Genomic DNA, 21,790 nt, shown 5'->3' with positions numbered 1-21,790 from the left:
TGTTCTTTGCTCAGGTGTTTCCCAGGATTGCTGCGTCAGGAATTGGGGATGGGGGTACACTGCACAAAAGTGAGGAAAATAGGGAAATAAGCGAAATAAAGAGAGGAAAAAGTCAAGGGCGGGGGTGGGCACAGAGGCACAGCAACCCAGGACCCCCATGTGATACCTCCCCAGGAAATGAGCACCCCAGGGAGGCAGCGCTGGGCCCTGGGTCACCCCGATTTCTGAAGCACCCTGGGAAGGAGCTGTGACCCCTGTGCCCACCCAGCCACTGCGCATCCCGGGCACCCCCATTCCCCTGGGAACCCAACCATGGGACCCCCATTGCCTTGGTCTCTCCTCCCTGGGGACTTCTATCCCAGAACTGCCATTGCCCAGCACCACCATTGCCTTGAGCCCATCCCATGGGCTGCTTCTTCCCCCAGAACCCCTATTCCCAAGGGTCCCGTTTTTCCCCCTGCGCCCCCAACTCCGGCACCCACATGCCACGACACCAAATCCCTGGGGACCCTGTTTCCACAGCACTTCCATCCCTGAATCCCCCTAGGCATGGAGACCCCAATTCCCCTGGACACCCACCCTTGGTTCCCCACATCCCCTGAGCCCCCCACTCCTGGCAACACCATCGCCAACCATGTCCCCAGACTATCCCAGAATGTCCCTGGCCTGTGCCCAGCTTGTGGCCACCCTGCCCCCACCAAGGGCCACCTACATGTGGGGACGGACATGACCTCGCTTCCTTCCCCTTCATCCAAGAGTCACCAGCCAGGGGAGCGGTGGCCACAGCAATGAGTGACAGCAAGTGCACATGGCTGGGGACACCGGGATGGCTGGGAAGGTGGCGCTGCTCCTGTGGGGTGAGTCCCCTGGGCACGGGCCTGACACCCCGGGCATGGGGAGAGGACAGGGCACAGAGGAGCTGTGGGGTCCCCTGAGGTCCCCAGGGTCAGCAGGGCATTGAGCCCAGTGTGACCAGAGTCCTGGGGTGGCTTTTGGGGACAGGAACAGGGCTCAGGAATAGGGGAACTGGGATGTGGGGACAGGGGAGAGAGATGTTGGGACAAGGATGTTGAAGAAGGAACCTTGGGACTGGGGCAGCTGTGGGGACAGGGACACAGTGATGCAGGGACAGGGACGAGAGGACAAGCACCATGCTGATGGGCCATGGGGACAGGTGCCAATGGAATGGGACCATGGGTGCAGGGCCATGGGGATGTGGCTGTGGGGCTGCTGATGTTGACCAGTGTCAGCACAGGGTCCCCATTCCTGAACATGGGTTGGCCACTGTGTCCCTGCCCTTGAGACATCTGTGCCACACCAATGCCCCCATGGAGACCTTTTGGGGACAGCCCCAACACCCCATATTCCCTGTGCTGCTGTCCCTGCAGTGCCATCCCCCATCCAGCCCTGTCCCTTCGCCCTTTCAGCCCAGACCCTCGGCCTCGCTGGTGAGTCCTCAGGGGATGCCATGACCTGACCCTGCTGTCCTCAGCCCTGCACTGGCCCTGGTAGTCTGGTGTCCCCTGTCACCCACAGGTGCCCAGACCACCCAGCTCCTGGTGGAGTCCCCGTGGAGGCCGGCAGTGCTGTGGGACAGGGTGACACTGACCTGTCAGGGCTCGGGGACTGCCAGTGCTACCACCTGGTACAAGGACAGGGAGCGCTGGGTGCAGGACGGACAGGAAAACATCACTGTCACCAAGAAAGACACCTACTGGTGTGTCAGATCTGGCACCAGGCGCAGTTTCCCCCTGAGCATCTCAAATGATGAGGGATGTTTAGGTGTCCCCAGCCTGGGACCCACGAGATCCCTGAGGGCCCCTGGTGGTCTTTGCTCCATAGGTCACCTCCTGTGTTACCAGAGCTCGTCCCCTGCTCTGGGACATCCCAGAGCATCCCAGAGTGAGAGGATCCTGTTGATGGAATTGATGACCTCTGGTGTATTGGAAAAAAAGGCTCCCAATATTACCAGTTAGATTGTGCCTGGGCCGGTCTGACCCTCGCTGCTGGGCCAAAGGCAGCAACTGCGGTGTGTCACCCCAGAGATACCTTGGCTTGCTGGAGATTGCAGCTGGGCACTGAACAAGTCCAGGCTTGTTAGGAACCCCGTTTACCTCAGGAGGAATAGCTTCAGGCGATGGTGAAGAGAAAAAGGAGAGGATTCTGCTGGAGGGTTTAATGTCCAGAGGTTTATTCCATGGTTACAGAGGTCTGAACGTGAGCAACTGCTCCAACAGAACCCCGGCCGCATGGTCTCATTCACCTTTTAAGCTCAGGGACAGGGGGAGGGGAGGTACAGGTGAGCCACCAACCAGGTGAGAGGGGCAGGGTCTCAGGGGAAGATGACACCCAGAAAGGCCAATGACCTCTGGGCATAGGGGCATCCTTTGAACTTGACCAACCACACGACGCCTCGCTGGAATGTTCAGCCTGATGGACAGGACTCACTCAGCATGGGGGCAAGGGGGAAGGGAGAGACGTATAGGCACACCTGGGAAAGTGACCTGGAAGGCCAAAATGGGACATTACAGCACACCACAACACTGGTGCACTGAGTGCGACCCAGTGGGGGTCCTGATTTCACCAGGACCCTCCAGATCCCTGTCATGTGATGTGATGAATCCTCTCTGTCTCCGAGACTTGCTGGTACTGCAGGCACTGGGGCAGGCGCTACTGGAGGGGGACACAGTGACACTGTGCTGCCAGGGCTGGTGGAACAACACGGTCACCTCGGTGTCCTTCTACCAAAAGGAGACAGATCTGGAGGTGTTCTCCAATAGCACCGAGCTGTCCCTGTCCCCTCTGCAGCTGAACCACAGTGGCCACTACAGCTTCAAAGGCCAGGTGGAATACTGGGTGTGGAAGGAGTCTGCGCTGGTGACAGTGACAGTGCATGGTGAGCATCCCAGAGCTGCCACCCTGACACCTCCAGCCCCTTCCAGGGAACTTGGGGTCACAAATCTCCCTCCCCTCTCCTTCCCTGAGCTCTTCATGGTGCAAGTGCTGGAAGGTCCCCGTGATCTCACCGTAGGTTCCCCCCTCACTCTCAGCTGCCTCAGCACCCCCGGGCCCCTGCAACCCTGAGCCCCCCTCCTGCACGTGTTCTACCAGGACGGGCAAGTGGCGGGGGGCCTGCAGGGGTCTTCACCCGCTGTGGGGGTCTCCCACTCGGGGAATTACAGCTGCCAGGTGCTCTCCAAGGGGAGGCCATGTGGAAGAGCAGTGCCTGGCTCTGCGTCACGGTGCGCAATGAGTGCTAGGATGGGTACAGGGAGCCCCAAGAGACCCCTTGGGTCTCCTGCCTGGGCACCTCCATGACCCCCGGACACCTTGCTTGTGTCCCCCCACCTCTGCCCTGTGTCCTCTCACCCCTCCACGGTGTGACCTCATCCCCGACATCCCCCATCACACCCATCCCCCCTGTCCGTACCCACCCACACCGGCTGCCAGCCCCTCCCTGTGCCCTCAGCCCTGTCTGTGTCCCCACAGTGCCCGTGGCCAATGCCACCATCATCCCCAGTCCCCTGTCACACCAGGTGCGTGCAGGTGACCCCATGACCCTGCGCTGCTAGGTGCAGGTGGGTTCAGCCCCTGTCACCTTCACCTGGCTTCACAATGGGCAGGAGGTTGCCTGGGGTGCCCTCCTGGAGCTCAGAGCCATCAATGTGGGCCACCTACCAGTAAGTGGCCACCAACCAGCTGGGGCAGGACGGCACCGTGTGTTCTGGGCACTCAGCCCTGAGCTGGCACTGACAGTGAAAACATGGGGACACAGGGACACAGGTGGCGACACACAGGGTCACTAGGGAGTGCAGGACCCCTGGAATGATGGGTGACACCCTGACACCGTGTCCCCCTCTGTTTCTTGCAGTGGCTGCAGGGGTCGGTTGGGCCCTTTTGTTCCTGCACCTGCTTGTGGGTGTCATTGTGACCTGGCATCAGTGGCACCATATGGGTGGATGACAATGGGGAGACAGGGGTCCCAGGGAGCTGTAGAGGTCCCCAGAGTTGGGGAGCAATTAGACAGCACCCACAGCCCCAGAACTGTGATCTTTTCTGGGGGTCCTTTAGGGTTTGGGGAGGTGCTGGAGGGTCCTGCAGGGATGTTGGGGGTTCCCTTGGGGGTGTTTGGGTGTCTGTCTCTGCCGGGCTTTGGGTTCTTGAGGCTGAGTTGGTCGGGGGCACTGGGGATGTTCATGAATTCTGGGGGACCTCAGGGATGCTTGGGGGTCCTGTGGGAAATTGAGGGCCCCTTGGCTGTTCAGGATTCCTGAGAGGGGTCATAGCCCTCGGATCCCACAGTCACCCCTCCCCTCTTTCCTCTGCAACTGCAAGAAAGCAGCAGGAAAGGTGAGTGGGGGCTCAAACCACACTCTCTCCTTTTACCCCGACCACCACGACCTCCCATTTCTTCCCCCACATCCCCTTTGCTCCTTCAGGGTCCCCCCGGATCCCCCGGCCCCCCAGAGGAGGGGGAGGTGCTGTACACCCACGCCATGGTCACCAAGAGGGCAGGGGGTGAGTACGGTGGGGACACACACAGAGGGACACCTCACCCACGAGTGTCACCCCACCCAGATCCCACAGCCCGTGTGTCTCGCAGCGTCCCCCCGTGCCACCACACTCCAGGATCCCCAGGTGACCTACGCGGAGCTGCGGGGACCCCAGGGGCGACCACGGGAACCCAGTGACATCTACGGGAATGTGCTGTGACACTGGGGGGCACTGGGGGTACCCACCCATGGGCACCCACTCTTGTGTGTGCTGCCACTAAAAAATTGCTCCTCAACCTCCTTGTGAAGGGAGAAAGATCCCAAAGGACTGAGAGAAGAACAATTTCCTGAAACAGCAACAAGAGAGAATGAAACCACCAGCAACAGCAACAAGTTTCAGAGTCCAAAGAGTCACAAAAAGAACAATTTCCTAGGAGAGACCCCAACAAGTAACAAACCCTGAACACTCCTCCCAGCATGTTTCCCACGCCAGAGTAACCTGGCATGGCCTTGGATCTTCCTCGCTCTGATGGCCAAAGCGGCCTTCAGAAGGCTCGGGATTCTCTTCTCCCCTCCTCTTCTCCCCTCCCAAACCCCTCCTCTCCCGTGATCATCCCACAACAATGCCACGAAGGCCCTGTGAGGGTTCTGGAGCCTGCCCCTTTGCCAGAGCAGTTGGGATCAGACCATGGCACATGGTGGGGCTTCAGAGACAGGAAAAGTGTGATGTCTGGAGATATTTTGGAACAGCTATGTGTGGCAGGGGTGGGTCAGGCCTTGCTTTTGGTGAGACAGGGCCCCATCTGTCCATCAGTCTGTCAGCCATGGAACACTGGGGACAGTGTGACACTCTGCCAAAGCCAGCTCCTGAGTGGTCGGGGGACCAGAAGTGCCATCTGGGGAGAGGGCCCTTGGTGGCCCAACTGGCTTAAAGGGCAGAGCATGAGGTGGCCAAGTCCCTGATCCTGTCTTCCCTTTAGGTGTCTGTCCCATCCACACTGCAGCTCAGGAGCTGAAATCTCGTTTATGAGCAATATGTGCCAAGAAAGTGGGAATGTTCCTGGAATAGAATGAAGACCCATGTCAAAAATGTTTTCTAATTTCAGAAATGGTGGGGCTTCCAGGCCAAAGTGTAGGAAAAGGAATAACAGGTCTTTACTGGGAAATTTATAAACCAGAACAGAACAAACAAGAGAAACCCAGAACTTTCCCTCCCGCTCAGCACAGTTGGTTTTTGTGGCAGTTCTAACTGCGGCCAGCAGGGGGCGCTGCAGAGAGCACTCCCGGCCAGCAGGGGGCGCCCCGGTCCAGCTCCATCCCCTCAGGGACCATGGCAGCCTCGGACGGGAGGGAGGAGGGGAAATCGCTCCTTTTGCAAACTCACGGGCACCAATCGCTCCCGGCACCACCACCGGCAGCGGGCAGAAGCCGCCAAGGCAGCAGGTTGGATCCCAGTGCCCACCGGCAGCGTAGCAGTGTCCTGGACTCAGGCACACGCCCTTTGCAACACCTGCGACTGCTGTCCCTGATCCTGAATGGAAGGAAGGCAGCACCTGACCCCAGGCAGGTCTTGGGTCCACAGCAGCCCGTCTAGTGGCTTTACACCGCAATTCCTGCAAACCCTCAGCCTTTCACTCCGTTTTCTTCCTTCAGCCCTGGCACAGCCACTCTGGAAATGTTGAATTGCCCTGGCATGTTGAGGAAAGCTGGTACTCGGTGCTGACTCTGCCAGGGCTCCTCAGGGGGCTCCAGAGCACTTTTGGAGTTCCTGCTCTTCTTGGGCCACTGCTGGTCCCTACACAGAAGCCACAGGGGGAGGAGGAGAAGGAGAGCAGAGCCGCAGCTCTGAGGGCTCTACAGCTGCAGCTGGAGCACAGGGACAGCCCAGGCTGGAAGCAGTGCCTTGGGAGGGCAAAATGGGGCAAAATTGGAGCTGATTGGGCCAATGCCCCAGTTCTGCTCTGGGTGCTGCAGACCGTTAAGGAGGCATTGTAATTAGGGCCGGGGTTCCTAAATTTCAGCCATAGTCCTAAAGCATCCCGGTGCACAAACATCCAGTGCCTCTACTGGCGATTTTGGGCTACACAAGGCAGCACTGGACACAATTTGGGGGTCCGATGCTGCCAGCTCTGCCCACAAGGAGCTTTTTTGGCTGTCTGTGTTATGTTTGCCCAATATTCCCATCATAAAAAAAACCCAAACAATATTTGAGATAGCAGCAATTTTATTTGAATAGTTGAGAAAATACATAAATAAGGGATAATTTGGTTCAAATAATAGCGCATAAGCAAAAAAAAATGTGGGGTACAGAGTGAAGGGCTCTTGGACCCGTGCCACCTCACATATGAGCTTGCCAAGTGAAAATTACCCCCTTACATGCCATGTGTTAATATCATCTCCTCCCATTTTCAGTTTGTCATATTTCTATCTCCACCCTCATTACCACCTTTACCGCCACTGAGTTTGGTGGTCGCACAAGTCTTTTGGAGGTCGTCTGATGAAGATTTCGTAGTCTTCCTGTGTGTCTTTTAATTCACCTTTGGGTTACACATGCACCACCAAGCCAGTACAATGTAAGCCAAGACTAACATATCACTACATCTACATATCAAGGCAATAAATCCCTTATAATTAACATTTTTCTGGGACCCAACCAGAGTTTCCCTTCTGTGTTAATTTTTAGCAACTGTTATCTCTTGCTTTCCTCCTGTTCCTGAACATCTGCAGGGAGGGGGGTGGAGCCCCTCTTCTCCCTTTCTTCTTTGGCATTACAATTTTTAACTGTTTTATTATCCACAAATATTAATTATTGTATTAATATTGATTCCTGTTTCAATTTTTGTCAGCATGAATCATACCTATTTACCACAAATCCCCCATTTCTCTTCTTGATCATTATGTTCTGTGCTTTATTAAAAATCTATGCCCTGATATCCTTTATATTCTTCAGAATTTTGATTTTCTTGTTGTCTCTTCAGCTTCAAATTTCTCCAGCATTTCTGTTGCTGCCTCTAATTTTCCAGACTTTTTTCAAATTTGGTTAGCATTTCCTGGGCTATTTCAATCTGTTTAGGTCCTTATTATTTAACACCGGTTGATTCAGCTGTTAGTACCATCACAGATTTTGGTTTTCCTCTTTCTACTGATTCTGAATCTAGAGATATTATTGTAATCTGCATCTCCTGAATCACTGAGCAAATTAGCCTAATAAAACATGGAATCATACAAGGCAGAAACAAAGGTCTCAAAATTGAACAAAACAACATGAACTCTAACTTTTTCTACCAAACACCTCCAAAGAGGTTATCTCACCAATCTGCTTTCTAGATTGAATTCCACTTTTGTACTGGCTCATGAGCCACCCTTTTAATTTCCTCGACAGGTTCAGTGATAGCTTCTCCATTTTCTTCAATTTCTATGCAGCAGTAAAATTTGTTAAATCTCCCATAAACTCTTCCTTCTTCTGCTAACAGATAGTCTAGGGCAATCCTGTTTTGGTACACAAATGCCCGCATTTGTGTATATTGCCTGGCCAACATTTTTAAGGCACCAGTGGTGTGATTTGACACCACTTCCACTACTACTTGGGGCCCTATCACTCGATTCAACAGGCAAATTAGGGTCCTATATCCCCATGACCAATCCTGAGCCATTGATAGATTGGTAGGGGTTAGCTCCAGGACTTCTGTACCAGCATAAATCAATCTGTTCATCCCATTCACAGTTTTTTTTTATTGGTCTCTAATAACCAACAGGGGTTTCAGGTCACCAAACTTTTGAACGATTATCCATATTGACCACCAATGTGGATTTACAAGGAGTATGCCCCACTACTTTATTAAATTTTCTTCCTTCTTGAGTTATACAAATGATTTCAATTACTTGATAGCTTAGAATCTATCTTTCAAGTCTCTTCAATGTTCTAGAAATTTGGGTATGGTTCCATTTTAAAAATTGTTCTGGAGCTAAGCTCTCACTTTTCCACGTCCATCTTTTCAGCTATTTTTAGACCTCCACAAATCCAACATTTGGATAATCCCAATTCTGTAGCAATATCTTGCATCAACCTCACAAACAGATTCTTATTCGAGGCTGGCAGGTTCCAATCTTTGTAGTGCTGTTTAAGCTATTTATACAATTCAGCCAATTCTTTTGACTCTTTTCTCTTGTTCTTTCCTCTATTCTCCTTTGTTTCTTTCTCTTCTTTTATTTTCTCTTTCAATTTTTCTCTTAGTGCCTGGTTTCCCATGCTTATACTTGGATCATTTCAATTATCGTCTCTTTCAAAACAAAAGAACTTTTCATACTGGGGGCAAACCTGATTACCATAGGGATGAGGAGCTCGTCCATTATAGTTTAAATTTTTCCCTACCCAATGCATCTTTCTTTCTTTAACACAAACATCTATAAAGTGGTTGCGATTGTAGCAGGCAGAACTAACATATGGGTGTGTCACAAACACAGATCCCATCTTGTCCTTAATCTTCATAGGGTGATTGCAATAGTCACAAATATTGAAATTGCTGGGACTTTGTTTTTGCCCTGTTTGCTTTTTTATTGATGAAACTCTGTCCAGTGTGGCTCTCTGGCTTTGGCCAACCATCCAGGGTACCAGAATGATCACAGTGAAAATAATATTATAGATTTCTTTAGGAAATCTACCTTTCTACCTTTCTCAAGGCCCCTTGGGTTGCAACCAAGGGCCGAGATGCTAGTCTTCTCAGTAGCAAAGGTAATATCTAGGGATCTAGTCACTGGTGTTTTTAGTTTATTTGGTACCCATAGCCCCACAGAGTTTGCTTGTCCCCTCTTAAATACCATTTCTCAGTTCTGGCTGGTTAAGAAGAAATAATTAAAACGACAAGAACAGGGGAAAGGTTAGGCTGGAATACCATAAATCTGTATTTTCCAAAATTTCAGGGATGTGTCAACCACAATAAGATTTCACTAAATATTTTCTACTTCAAGTGCAAGAAGTGCATTAAATCACAGCCTCCAATAGGCACACTCGCCAGGCCAATATGCCCCTGGAATGCGCTTACGATGTGATATATAGACTTCTTCTCCACAACAACTATTGATTATGAGACACTGGTCTATAATATTATAAATTGCTTGTTCTCTTATTTGTGCTATAGCCAATATGGCAAGAACCAATTGATTTAAGTTCTCTATTAATCCAATTGCTTCTGGAAGGGTCCCGTCTCCCAGTCTCATTGGTATCTAAAAAAAATCACTAGCAATGCGTTCTATAGTTAGCTGTCTAAATACATAACTATAGCAAAGCAAGCAAATCAATTGTTTCTCCTTCTCTTCCCTCTTAGGTACTCTCCACCATGAGTTAAAGCAAAGTGTGCAAACAATACATATCCAGGGATGACACCCTAAACCATGTTTACTGCACTGCCAATGTTTTAGTTGTCTCTGGACTCTTTCAACACCAGGTGTTATCAATCTCAGTTTCTGGAATTGCAGTTTTGTAATAAATTCTAATAATGTTGCTGGTGGGTAATTTTGGAGGAGATCTTTGATCCTTTTAGGCTGTTCCCACTGATTCAGAAAGTCTTTTATTCTTTTCCACCAGCGTTCTTCTGCCTCTGAGCTCAAGGGAATTGCGGTCGGCAGCCACTCCAGGATGCTTAGTTCATTCTTACTAAATCAGGGTTAATATAAATCCACTTAAATCCCACCACATTATCACATTCTTGGAATTACATATTCCAACAATATTTTGGCCTCCGTTTGAACTGTAGCCCGAGCTGCTGGAAATGCTTCAACTCACTGAGTTAATTGATCTATTATAACTAAGAAATATTTCCACCGACTCACTTTAGGCAATTCTGTAAAATCAACCTGGATCGTTTCAAATAGCCTGTAGGCTGTTTTGCATCCTCCAGAGGGAGGGCTTCTTAATGCCTTCTTAGTTACTTTTTGACAGGTGAGACACCCCTGGGTGATTTGCTTTCCAATTTCAAATATCCTTATACACCCATAAAATTTTAAAAAGTGATCACAAAGGGCTCTTATTCCCCAGTGTGTCCATCTATGCAAGTTATCTAAGACCTAATGTGCCACTGGTTTTGGCATCATAATCTTGCTATAAAGAAAAACCCACTTTCCCTCCTTAAATGTTTTTCCTAATTTCCTTATAGCTGCCAGTTCTGCTAGCGAAAGAGAAAGTGTCCCCTGCTGAATTCTGTTTCTTGTAAGGTAATGATTTCAGTATTTTTGCTTTGGGTTTTTTTTTCCTTAAGGTCGCTCTTTTTGCTTCTTCGTCGGCCAAATTATTCTCTCTGACTCTAATATCCCTCTCTCTCTGGTGTCCCTTTGCATGAACTACTGCTATTTTCTTTGAGCTTTTTAAAGCTTCAAGTATCTGAATTATCAATTCCCCGTGTACTAACCCTTTCCCTTGAGTGCTTATAAGTCCCCTTTCCTTCCAAATTTTTCTAAAAGTATGTACTACACTAAAAGCATATTTGGAGTCTTTATAAATAGTCCCTTCTTGCTCTTTTAGTATGAATAATGCACGGAGTAATGCATAAAGTTCACAGGCTTGTGCTGACCAGGAGGGACTAAGGGGACCAGATTCCTTTACCCCAAGCTCTTCCCCACTTCACTCAAATGACAACCCATATCATTAATTTCCAGATTATCTTCTTCAGTTAAAGAATAATTTTTTAGTTTTCCTTCCCAGGGTTTTATCTGTAAATTTAAGGCTAATATTAGATCTCTGCTTAATAAATTATTCTCCGCTTCTGGTATCAACAATAAATCATTTACTCCAAATTTGTCGCCTGTTTAAATTTGCACCCCTTTAATTACAGGAACTGGAAAAGCCTCTCTTGTAATTCTAACTACTGGAACTCGCTCACAACTTATCTCACATCCCTGGGGTAATTTTGTCATTGTCGACTGAGAAACTCCTGTATTGACTAAGAATATAACTTATCAACACACTTCTGGTGGTGTTTTTCAGTCCCCTTCATTAAACAGAGCCCCTGACCTCCATAAAAGTTTCCTCATCTTGCTCTTTCTTCCTGCAACTTTTTTTGTCTGTGCCCCTTTTTATGATAGTAAAAACAGGTAGGACCTGCACCCTTTAAGGTAGGGCAAGAATTTTTTTAGGTGCTCTTTCTTGTGGTCGGAAAAACACACAGGTCTTGTGTTCCTAAAGATAGATCTTGACATCTGCTCTTTGTTTTTCTCTGTGGATTTTTCTGTATTCAAAGCTGCCTGCATTTCTTTAACTGCTGCTACCAAAATTCTGGCATCTGCTTTCTGCTTTTTCTTATCTCTGTTCACATACACCCTTTGTGCTCCTCTCAATAACTCCTGAAGTGCCCTGTCCTGCCTCTGAACAACAGACCTACTTCTCCCCTCAGGACTCCAAAAGGCAGCATTTTCACTCTCCTCCTGATTAACAGGGTCTTTTGAATTCACATATATATTTAGAGCCTGGCAAATATAATCTTCAAATGATCCGAACTTAGACCAATAAAAATTATCTTTCCGGATCATTTCCTTTTTCCATTTAAACATGTAATACTTAATTATTTTCTGTTTACTTTTTCTCCTTTGGGATTCCCATTCATCTCCAAACCGTATTATCATCCCCAGTGGGCTGTCCTGAGGAATGCTCTCCCCCTGAGAACCCACCTCACAGTTCCTAGATACCTCAAACTGCTGTGAATTACTCACACAATCCGCAGCCCCTGGGTCAAGGAACTTACTTTTTCCCTGACCCATTTCTGGTGACAACGAACTAAGAAATCCCTGGTGTCACAGACATCTTTTGTGAAAAATCCTTTCTTTGGGATTTTTTCCCTTTCTGAGAAGCTGTGGCCTCAGTAACAAAATGTAAACAATGGTTATCTGCTGCTGTGAAATGCAACAGGTGCACCTGTGATTGGCCCATGTTTGATGTTTACAATTAATGGCCACTCAAGGACCGAGCTCGCTGTTGGGACCAGTGACAGGACTCGAGGAAAGGGCAGGGAGCTGGGATGGGGCAGGTTTCATTTCCGTATTAGGAAAACGCTTTTCACCCAGAGCAGAGTCAGCAACTGGGACGGGTTCCCCATGGACGCAGCCCAGCGGAGCCTGGGATGCTCGTGGGAAAAAGTTAAAATGGAAAGAGAAAACCCTAGCAAAGTAGCAAAAAGATTGGAGTTCGTAGTCACGAGTCAAGAGCCAGGCTGAGGTGATCCTGATTTCATGTCGACAGAGCTAACCAAAGCAGCAAAAGAGTTGGCGATCAAGGCAGCCAGAGCACGTGTGCAGGGACAAATTGCTAGTGGAGCCTTACAAGGCACAGTAGACAAGCCGTGTCCTATCGTAAGCCCTTTGTGGGACGCGAACGATGCCGGCTGCTGTGCAATGTTCACCAGATACCAGGAATGACCGAGACTGGCAGTTCTTGCCCTAGCAGGTTACCGGTTAAAATACAGCTAAAGAATAATAAAGAAGTTGAATTTTTAACTAAATGTGGAGACACATTTTCACACGTGAATCAAGCACTGATACCCAAAAGTGAAAACTATCTGCCAGCAATAGGAGCCAGAAAAGGCATTCTTCCTGCAACCACTTCAATGTAAAATCAAGAAGAAAATGGGAATACATCAGTTTCTTTATTTACCAAACTCACTCAAATCTGTCCTAGGCATGGATTTTTTGCTTGAAAATTTAGAAGCAAGAGTTCCGTTTAGAGAAAGAAAACTAACATGGAAGGTACCTGAAGACAAATGAGAAGTTTTAGCAGTAGGACTGACAATTGACACAAGACCAACAAACAAGAAGAACTATTTAGAGCAAGTATTGAATCAGGTATACCCCAGAGTATGGGATACTGATAGCCCAGGAAAATCAAAACGAGCAGACCCTGTGAAAATTGAGCTACACACAAGAGTTGAGCCAGTAGTCAGAAAGCAATACCCTTGAAGATTAGAAGCTAGGAAAGAAATAGAACCAGCAATCAATATATCCCTGACATCAGGATTATTAAAAGAATAAAAGTCAGAATTGAATACTGCTAGATTAGCAATAAAGAAACCTAATGGCACTTAGAGACTAGTGCCAGATTTCCAGGCAATTAATGGTTTATACCTTACTAGCTTACTAGCTAAGCTTGGAGATGATTTTATTTGGTGCGGGGAAGGTCCATGGGCAGGTGCTGTGGAGAGCCGCTCCCTCTTGGTCTGAGAGAACAGCTCTCCCAGCCCACCTTGCTCCCAGGCCCGGAGGGTGTAATGTGCGCTCGACCGGCAGCCGAAGGAGGGCTCTTGACACCGTGTCTGATGCAACAGGGTTTACTGAAGGTAGGTCAGAGGGTGCAGGTTGGCTGAGGGTGAGAAGAGGGACAGGAAGAGGCAGGAGCACAAGCACTGTAACATGACACATAAGGCACCTGCAAGCTGCTGGGGAAGCCTCAAGTCTGCTCAGTGAGCCACGTGTGCCCTCAGCATTGGGACAGCCACCTTTCCCTCAGTGAGCCTCACATGCCAGGGTCAGCAAATCAAGAGGCACCAGGCATGCTGTAGGTGACTCAGAGCGAGTGCAGTGGGTCATGGTGGCCAGGGGCCAGAAGCCGGCAGAAAGCCACCGGGGCTTGGAAAAGGCTCCGCTCTGCTTACAGCGTGGGCTGAGAGCTGGGAGAGCTCCGTTTCCCCCTTGACATGTTGGAGACGGGGCCTTTCACCCTCCTGATAGGGCTGCCCCTGGCTGCAGGCAGCCAGAGAAGTACGACGACACAAGGCCGAGAGCAGCAAAGCAAAGAGCCAGCCGAGCACAGCACAGGGAGGTGGCCCAGTGCAAAGCCAGCGTGGCACCCTGAAGGTGCCCGCTGCACTCTCATGTGTCCCTGCCTTGGGAAGGACAGGAATGCCCGTGGTCCAAGAGGGCCTTTCTGTGGCCCCTGTGGGCTCAAAGCTGCTGCTCTTCTGGCTCAATGGGGCCTAAAGCCACAGAGCTCGGCCTCCCCCACAGCAATAGGAACAAGACTTGGATATCAGACAGTGGAGCTCAATGCCTAAGGCTGAGGGGCACGGGGCCTCCAGTCTGGAGCCCAGGGAGGGCACATGCCCAGCCCCACAACAGCTGGCCTCACAGCCCTGAAAGGCCAGGACCAGGGTTCCACGCCTGATCCCAGGGCGTCCCTCCAACCGGCCACAAACCTGGGAGCGCCAGAGCAGCCGGCTGTCAGGATCAAGGCGGCTGCCAGGGGGCTGCCTATGGCCTCTGCCAGCCAATTGCTCAGGGCTTAGCAGCGCCCCAGCCCCTCAGGGTCTCCCCCAGCCTGGCCAAGCTTGCCGGCAGCAGCGCCGCAGCCCCACAGCAGCTCCAGAGGAGCCCCATCCAGAGGCACCTGAGAGCCCTCAGCAAGGCAGCCAGCAGCGCATGGGCAGGAGGACACGGATGGCCCTTCCTCCCCGGCACAGGGCTTGTGGCCATTGCCAGGCACCGCTCTGGCAGGGATCCCCGCAGCTCCGGCCCCTGCCCAGCCGCTCTGTCGGCAGCACAAAGGCTTCAGCAGAACCACCAAAGGCCAAGGGGCTTCTGGCCATTTTCCCTGCCACACTGCACGCCCGGACAGCTGGCTGAGCACAAGCACCTATTTCCCCCTCTCCCCATATGCCCTACAGACCCTGTGCAGGAAAAGAAAGATCCTGGCACTCTGTGTATTGGAAGATATTCTATTCTATTCTATGATATTCTATACTCAACAAAAAACGAAAATACAAACAGAAAAATCTTGAAGAAAAAACACAAATCCCTGCTGGCTTAAATGGCCCCAGCAGACAGAGTCTTTCAGATCATCTCTCTGCGGAGCTCCAGCAGAACAGCACGGCAGTGCTGCACAGACGAGGCCGTTTCCTCCATGCACTGCGGAATCGATCTCGCAGCTTACGCCATGGGGAGTAGGGAGCTCTCTGTAGGGCCCGGAGAACTAAAGAAAATTCAACTGCAGCATCTCTGATTGCAGGACTGCTGTCACATGCCATTTCTTCAAGGGCTGCAAGAGAGCGGAAAAGAGGCAAGGTCGGATCCCGCATGTGCAGGGAGCCGAGGAGAGCCCCTGCCGGCGCTATCCCGGCCGGCTCTTGCCAAGGCCCGCAGGGAGAAGGGAGCAAGGGGATCAGCCCGAAGGTGCTGGCCACGAATGCCACACGTAGCCCTGAAATCTCTGTGTGCTCTGTCCACGGGAGCAGAGCCCTCCGCAGCCGGGGCAGGGCTTGCAGCTGCCCCCTCCAGCCCCCGCGGTCAGCCGGCTGCCCTCACACACTCACCAGTGCAGATCAGCTGCAGCTCTTGCTGCTGCCCCCTCAGGTGCCGCCCGGCCATGCCTGTGAACACAGAGCCTGTCACGGCCCCAGCGGCACAGCTCCCTGCCAGCGGCGCTGCCGGCGCTGTGGCCACACGGGCTGCTGGCCCGGCAGGGCTCAGCCCGGGCCCTTGCCGCACGCTGCCGCCCCAGGGCACGGCTGCCAGAGGGCGGCAGCAGCAATGCCCAGGCCAGGCAGGGCTCCACGGCGCCGGGCCCGGCTGGAGCTGCCGGGGGCAGCAGGCGGGGCCGGGGCCGAGCTGCGGCGGGCCGGGGAGGGAGCCCGGCACGGGACTCACCCATGAACCTGACGGCCGCCTCTCGCAGGGGCTCCTGTGGGCTCTGCAGGTAGCGCAGGGCCTGGCGCAGCTGCTCGGCCGCTCGCCTCCTGTCCTCTGCCAGCTGCAGAGAGCGGCAGGAGGGAAGGGTTGGCGCGGGCTCAGCCCCTGGGCGGGGCGCTGTCTGCGCCCAGCGCCGGCCTCCCCTGCCCGCACAGCCCTGAGGCGCGGCCAGCAGCCGCCGGCCAAGGGCTCCCGAGGGCAGGGGGCAGAGGGCCGGCTGCTGCCCGGGGAGCCGCAGTGCCGCCCCGCAGCCCCGCCGGGCCCGGACTCCCAGGGCACCCGACTCGGGCCTGCGGGAGCCTGGAGAAGAGCCCGCGCGACCTCTGGGTGCAGCAGCGGTCACAGCTGCCCGTCCCCCACGCTGAGCACCGCCCTCAGCGTCCTTCGCCATGCTGAGGCTGGGGCTTCTCGGCTGCTCTTACCAGGCACTCGCCAAAGCTCTGATCCACGTGTAGCATTTGTTCAATATCCCTCCTCTTCAGGAATCTGGCTGAGGAATGCAGCGTTTCCCGGGAGGCCTGGAGAGCAACAGAGAGGCACAGATGGCCCCACAGTCCAGGGCATAGGACCATCCCAGTAGCACAGGCTGGAGGAGGCTGCAGCCTGCAAGGTGCCAGGGCAGGAGGCAGCCCAAGCCCCTGCCAGGGGGACGGCAGCTGGCCACAAGTGCTCACCTCAGCAACAATCTGATTCTCATCATGGCAGTGGAAGTAGAGAGGGAGCAGGCTCTGGCGCACGTGGGACTTGAGGGCCTTTCTTCCCTCTTCTGTTAATAAGTCCAGCATCTCTTGAAAGACAGCCATGGAGCTCAGCTGCACCTGGATATCATCCTGGATGAAAGGAAAGGGCAAAAGACCTGAGCATCAGCTGCTTCAGGCCCTCCAGGGCACAGGCGTGCATCTGCACAGGGCACCAAGTGTCCGGGCAGCAGCCAGTGGCCGTGGCTGTGGGCACAGGGCCTTACGCTGTCAAAGAGTGGCAGGAGCGCCTCAGCCAGCTGCAGGGCAATGGGGGTGGCTATTGGGGCACCATTATCCAGGAGCAAATATCTCAGGAGAAGAATGCTCATCCTGATCATGTCGCTGTCATTTTCCTCCAGGAGCTCCACAAGACTTTCAGTCAGGCTCTGCATTTTTTCGGCCTGTGTGGAACACCACTTTGTGAAAGGCCGCCCTGTGAAAGGCCGCAGGGCCCAGAGGCCAAAGGCCTGTCCCGAAGCTCTGGGGCAGCTGGAGCGGGAGGCAGGAGAGCTGGGAGCAGCTGCCCTAGTGGCTGAAGCCCATGCAAGGCCAAGCGACAGTGTTGCCCAGCCCCACGCTGCCTGCACGGCTTCAGCCACTGTCCCTTCTCACCATCAAGGGATTCTTGCCCAGCACTACGAGGCCTCGGAGTGCCAAGTAACGCCTAGCCATGTGCTCGCTCTGCAGGTTCTGTGCCAGGATCTCCAGAACGCTGTCACTGCATTCCCTCAAGTCCAGGCACTCGAGGACCTGAAAGGCACAGGGCAGTGACAGGGGAGCCGGCCGGCAGGAGCCCAGAAGCGCACAGGGCCGGGCCCAGGCAGCAGCACAGGGCACGGGCACTGTCCTGGCAGCTGTGGCTGCGAGAGGCCAGAGGGCTGGGAGGCGGCTCAGCCGGGCAGCGCTGGCCTTGAGGCTCACCTCCACAAGGAATGCCAGGGCAGGGAAATCCCAGTATGGCATCTCTTTGCCGAGCAGGGCGAGCAGGTAGAATGCAATCGCAGAACAAAAGTGGATGGCTAAGCGGCGAATTTCTCTGAAGAGGGGAAAAAGGAAACAAGACCCCGAGCCAGTGAGGCAAACCTCTCCCAGGCGTGACTCATCCAGTTCTCATCTTTCCCCAGCACCCTTCCAGCAAGGGGACGTGGGCCATTTGGCAGTTGGTTGCTCATGGGCACCGTCCTCTGCCAGCCTTTTCCAGTCTGCTTGGCCGTTCCTTTAGTGACAAGGCCCTCTGGCCCATGGCCACCACGGACACTTTGTGAGGCACCTGGGCACAGAGCAGCAATGTCAGAGGCAGTGGGGAGAAGGGGGTCTCACCTGGCAAGCAGAGCCACGGCAAAGTGGTGAGTGTCAAGAGAGAGCAGCGTGTCCCAGGCACACCTGCGCTCCATTGCCACCACCACATCCTCGCAGCGGAGAAGGCAGAGCAGGGACTTGAGGGTGCGCACTGCAAACCTGTGTGCAGAGCAAAGCCCAGGTCACAGCGGCAGCACTGGCTCCTTGGCAGGCCACGTGGCAGGGACTGGAGGAGTGGCATGGGGCACCTGTTGGGGCTGGTGGCAAGGCCGTGCTCTTCCTGGCATCCCTTCCAGAAGGTGTCCACCGCCTCTGGCATATCCAGAGTGCTGAAGAACACTTGGAAGAGGAGATGCACAAATAGGCGGGGGAAATACACCTTCAAGATCCGTGGGAGACAGGGCACCTGGAGGATCTTCCACATCACCACAGTTGCCTGCAAAGGACAAAGCCCCCCGAGACAGCGCTCAGTGCCGAGGTGTGCGTGTGGCTGGGCCCGAGCGTGGCAGGGAGAGGCCAGGAGAGACCTTGGCAGGGGGAGCACGGGGCCTGGTGGGCCTGAAGCTGCCCCTGGGCCAGGTTTCAGGCCAGTGCCTGAGGCAGGGAGATGCAGCGAGGGAAGGAGGATGGAGAGCTGCTGGAGAGGCAGCCTTGGGGCCTGCAAAGGCCAGTTACAGAAACTCACAGCCAGGGCAAAGACACCCGTTTCATCCCCATCGGAGGTGCAGGTGCTGTACTCTGGCCAGCTCCCCAGCACATCCAGGAGGATCAGCTGCGCCAGCTCCACAGTCCTGGCTGAGCCCATGATGGTCTTCCACATGGCCATGGCAGCTCTGCGGGGTTAGAGCTGTGTCTCAGGGGGGGTCTCAGACACAGCAGCGGGGGCAGCTGACCTGGCTGCCATTTCTGCCTGTGCCCACTGCCCCCCTGGCAGCAGCAGCCAGACAGCCCAGCCCTGTGGGGACAGAGCCCTGAGAGGCGGCAAGGGAGCATGGCAGCTGGCAGAGGGGCTGACATGGCAGGGCTGGGAAAGGGAGCAGCCAGAAGGCTCTGGAATTCTCTGTTGCTCAGACACCTGGGGCAGGCCGTACAGGGTGATGGGCTGGGGAGGCCTGAGCCCTGTGGGCAGGTGGGCCCCATACCTGTCACAGGACGGGGCCACACGCAGGAGCGTGATGACTGCGTCATTTGGCTGTGCTTCGGTGAGATCCAGCAGGGTCTTGTCCAGCCTGTGCTCAGCAGAATCATTGGCCATGAGCCACTGGTGGATGTAGCTCACCATGGCAGGCACCTGGAGAAGGCACGGGGGAGACTTGGAAAGCTGCCAGAGGGAGCAATGTTCCCAGCTTCCCCAGAGGAGTGCTTCCCTTCCCAGCCCACTGCCATGTGGCCTGAAAGGCTCACAGCGAGCAGCATGCATGGCTGGGGAGGCCAAGCAATTGCTGGGAGGACCAAAGCCTGGCCACAGGCTGCTTACTTGCTTTGGAGTGTAAAAGTCTTCCTCGACAAGCAGAGACAGCAGGGCAGCACTGGTCTTGCTTAGGAAGATGGGCGAGTATGGTCTGAGGCCTACGCCCGTGGCGATGGTCTCTTCCTCCTCTTTAACTCTCTTGAGGAAGTTGCAAACGAACTGTAGGAGAAGGGCAAGAAGCCGGGGATGTTGCATGGAGCGCTGCACACACGGTGCTGGGCTGAGCAGGGACAGCAGGCCCAGCCCAGGTGGGGGTGGCTGCAGGTACCTGCGCTGTTCTGCGGAAGCGGCCACGGCTGGACTCCTGCTCTTGTTTGCGCTCCAGGGCTGCATCTGGCAAAGAGCGAGCGCAGCCAGAGATGAGGGGCTGCGGGAGAGGCCGGAGAACACGGGCCAGCCCTGCGCTCCCCAGGCAGGGAGAGGCCCGGGATGCCCCAGGGGATGGAGCATGGCCACTGCGGGGTGTCTGCCCGGCCCCTCTTCCGTCCTGTCCATAGGCATGTCCCCAGGGCATAGCATGGCACAGCACAGCATGGCACGGTGTGGGGCCAAGCTGGCAGCAGGCACCAGTCCTGTGGCCCAGCTCCGCCACTCACCCTCCTGCGGTGACTGGAAGGGCACCACCTCTTCAGTCTGCTGTGCCGGGGCAGCTCCAGGGCCTTCTTCCTCCTCCTCGACCCAGGCCAGCTCGGGCACTCTCGGGGGTCTCTGCTCCATGTCTCTGACTGGATTGGTGGCTATTTGCAGGAGAGATGCCCTGCAAAAGCTCCAAGTCACCAAGTCGTGCAATGGTGCCTGGAAGGCACCTTCAAGTAAGAAGCCTCAGGAAGGCTACAGGACAGCAAGTCCTGCACTCGGTCTCAAGGGCTCCTGCCACAAAGACAGGAGACTCCTGCCAAGGACTTGTGGTCTGACCTCAAGGGCACTTGCAGAAGAGAAGCCTCAGGGAGACCACGGGTCAGCAAGGCCTTGTGGTCTGGCCTCGAGCTCAGCTGCAGACACAAGGCTTCAGAAAAGCTCCAGGTGGGACGCGAACGAGCGTGCTGTGCGGGGGCTCCTCACGGCACCGCTCTGTCCCGTCCTGTCGCGTCGCGTGCTCTGAGCACTGTGGCGTGCTCTTGTCAGCGCCAGCTCCTATGTCACCAGGTGTCACAGAGGGCCCTTGGACACCCGGTTCCATGTCACAATGACTGTGCGGCGCCGTGTCACCAAGGGCCCTTGCACACACTGCCGCCTGCCATGGGGCCAGGCCCAGCCCACCCAAAGTGGCCCAGGTTGGAAGGAATGGCTGGCCCCAGGAGTCTAAGGCAGGCCGACCGGATCTTTAGGAAGGGCTCAGAGCATCAGCGAACGATGCCCTGCTCTGTGGGCTCAGGGCAGCAGAAGGAGCCCCCAGGGCTGCCGTCGCAGCCGTTCTGGGAAGGGCACGGGGCCTTGCAGGGAAGCTGGCACGGCCTCCTCGGGACACGTCCCGGCTGGTGGCCGTCCTAAACCCGCTGGTGTGACACGCACAAGGAACGTGTGGGCCCAGGCACCATCGCTGCTCTCAGGCCTGGGGCCCGGGGAGCGCTGACATCAGCAGGTGTGGCAGAGTCCCCGGCCAAGCAGACCTGCCACTCCCCGAGCCCTGGCAGTGCTGGTGCCTGTCTCCTGCCCCAGAGACCTGTGCCCCTGAGGGGCTTCTGTGCCAGAAGGAGCCAAAGGCCTCGTGCATGGGGGGCTGTGCTCCTACCTGCAGGGGCTGATGGCAGGAGCACCTGGAGCAACTGCTGGCACACTTGGTCTCTGTCAGATGATGTTGCTCCATCCTGAAATGAATTTTTCTCATGGAAGGCATTGGCAGTAGCACCGGAGCACCATCCATTGCTGAGTTTCCCCGGACAATTAGATTGCAAAGTTAACACTCGTAAATTTCCTTGTGCTTTTCTCACTCTCTTTCCCACATTCTGGAAAAAACCAGAATCTGCCCAGTCTCTGCTATTCTCAGCTTCCGTTGCTGCATGTCTTGCTCTGGCAGCTCACGTCCCAACCAAACTGTGTCCTTGCTGAGCACAGCATTGAGCGGCCACAAAGTGGGAAATTCCCCAGTGAACATCAAGGCAGACACGTGGAAGTGCAGAGGATAA

The 21,790-nt window shown here is 54.1% G+C and overlaps 2 protein-coding genes across 2 annotated transcripts; one reads left to right on the top strand and one right to left on the bottom strand.

The window, feature by feature from the left end:
- Window positions 1–634: 634 nt before the first annotated feature.
- LOC132082870 (low affinity immunoglobulin gamma Fc region receptor II-like) lies at window positions 635–4,713 on the top strand. Its single transcript, XM_059487284.1, has 7 exons — window positions 635–714; window positions 1,598–1,721; window positions 2,656–2,896; window positions 3,490–3,536; window positions 3,579–3,680; window positions 4,440–4,518; window positions 4,604–4,713. Exons 1-7 carry the CDS (start codon window positions 635–637, stop codon window positions 4,711–4,713), a joined length of 783 nt encoding a protein of 260 aa, XP_059343267.1.
- Window positions 4,714–15,170: 10,457 nt separating this feature from the next.
- Window positions 15,171–20,381, bottom strand: LOC132082869 (uncharacterized). Its single transcript, XM_059487283.1, has 6 exons — window positions 20,261–20,381; window positions 19,671–19,798; window positions 17,119–17,151; window positions 16,113–16,215; window positions 15,779–15,835; window positions 15,171–15,504 (listed from the first exon to the last, which is right to left on the bottom strand). Exons 1-6 carry the CDS (start codon window positions 20,379–20,381, stop codon window positions 15,305–15,307), a joined length of 642 nt encoding a protein of 213 aa, XP_059343266.1. The 3' UTR covers window positions 15,171–15,304.
- Between the last annotated feature and the right edge of the window lie 1,409 nt (window positions 20,382–21,790).

This window comes from Ammospiza nelsoni, chromosome 22 (assembly GCF_027579445.1).
Source record: "Ammospiza nelsoni isolate bAmmNel1 chromosome 22, bAmmNel1.pri, whole genome shotgun sequence".
In the NCBI taxonomy this organism is placed as follows: Eukaryota; Metazoa; Chordata; class Aves; order Passeriformes; family Passerellidae; genus Ammospiza; species Ammospiza nelsoni.
The sequence above is the reverse complement of the archived record's forward strand: the minus strand, read 5'-3'. Positions and strand labels throughout refer to the sequence as shown.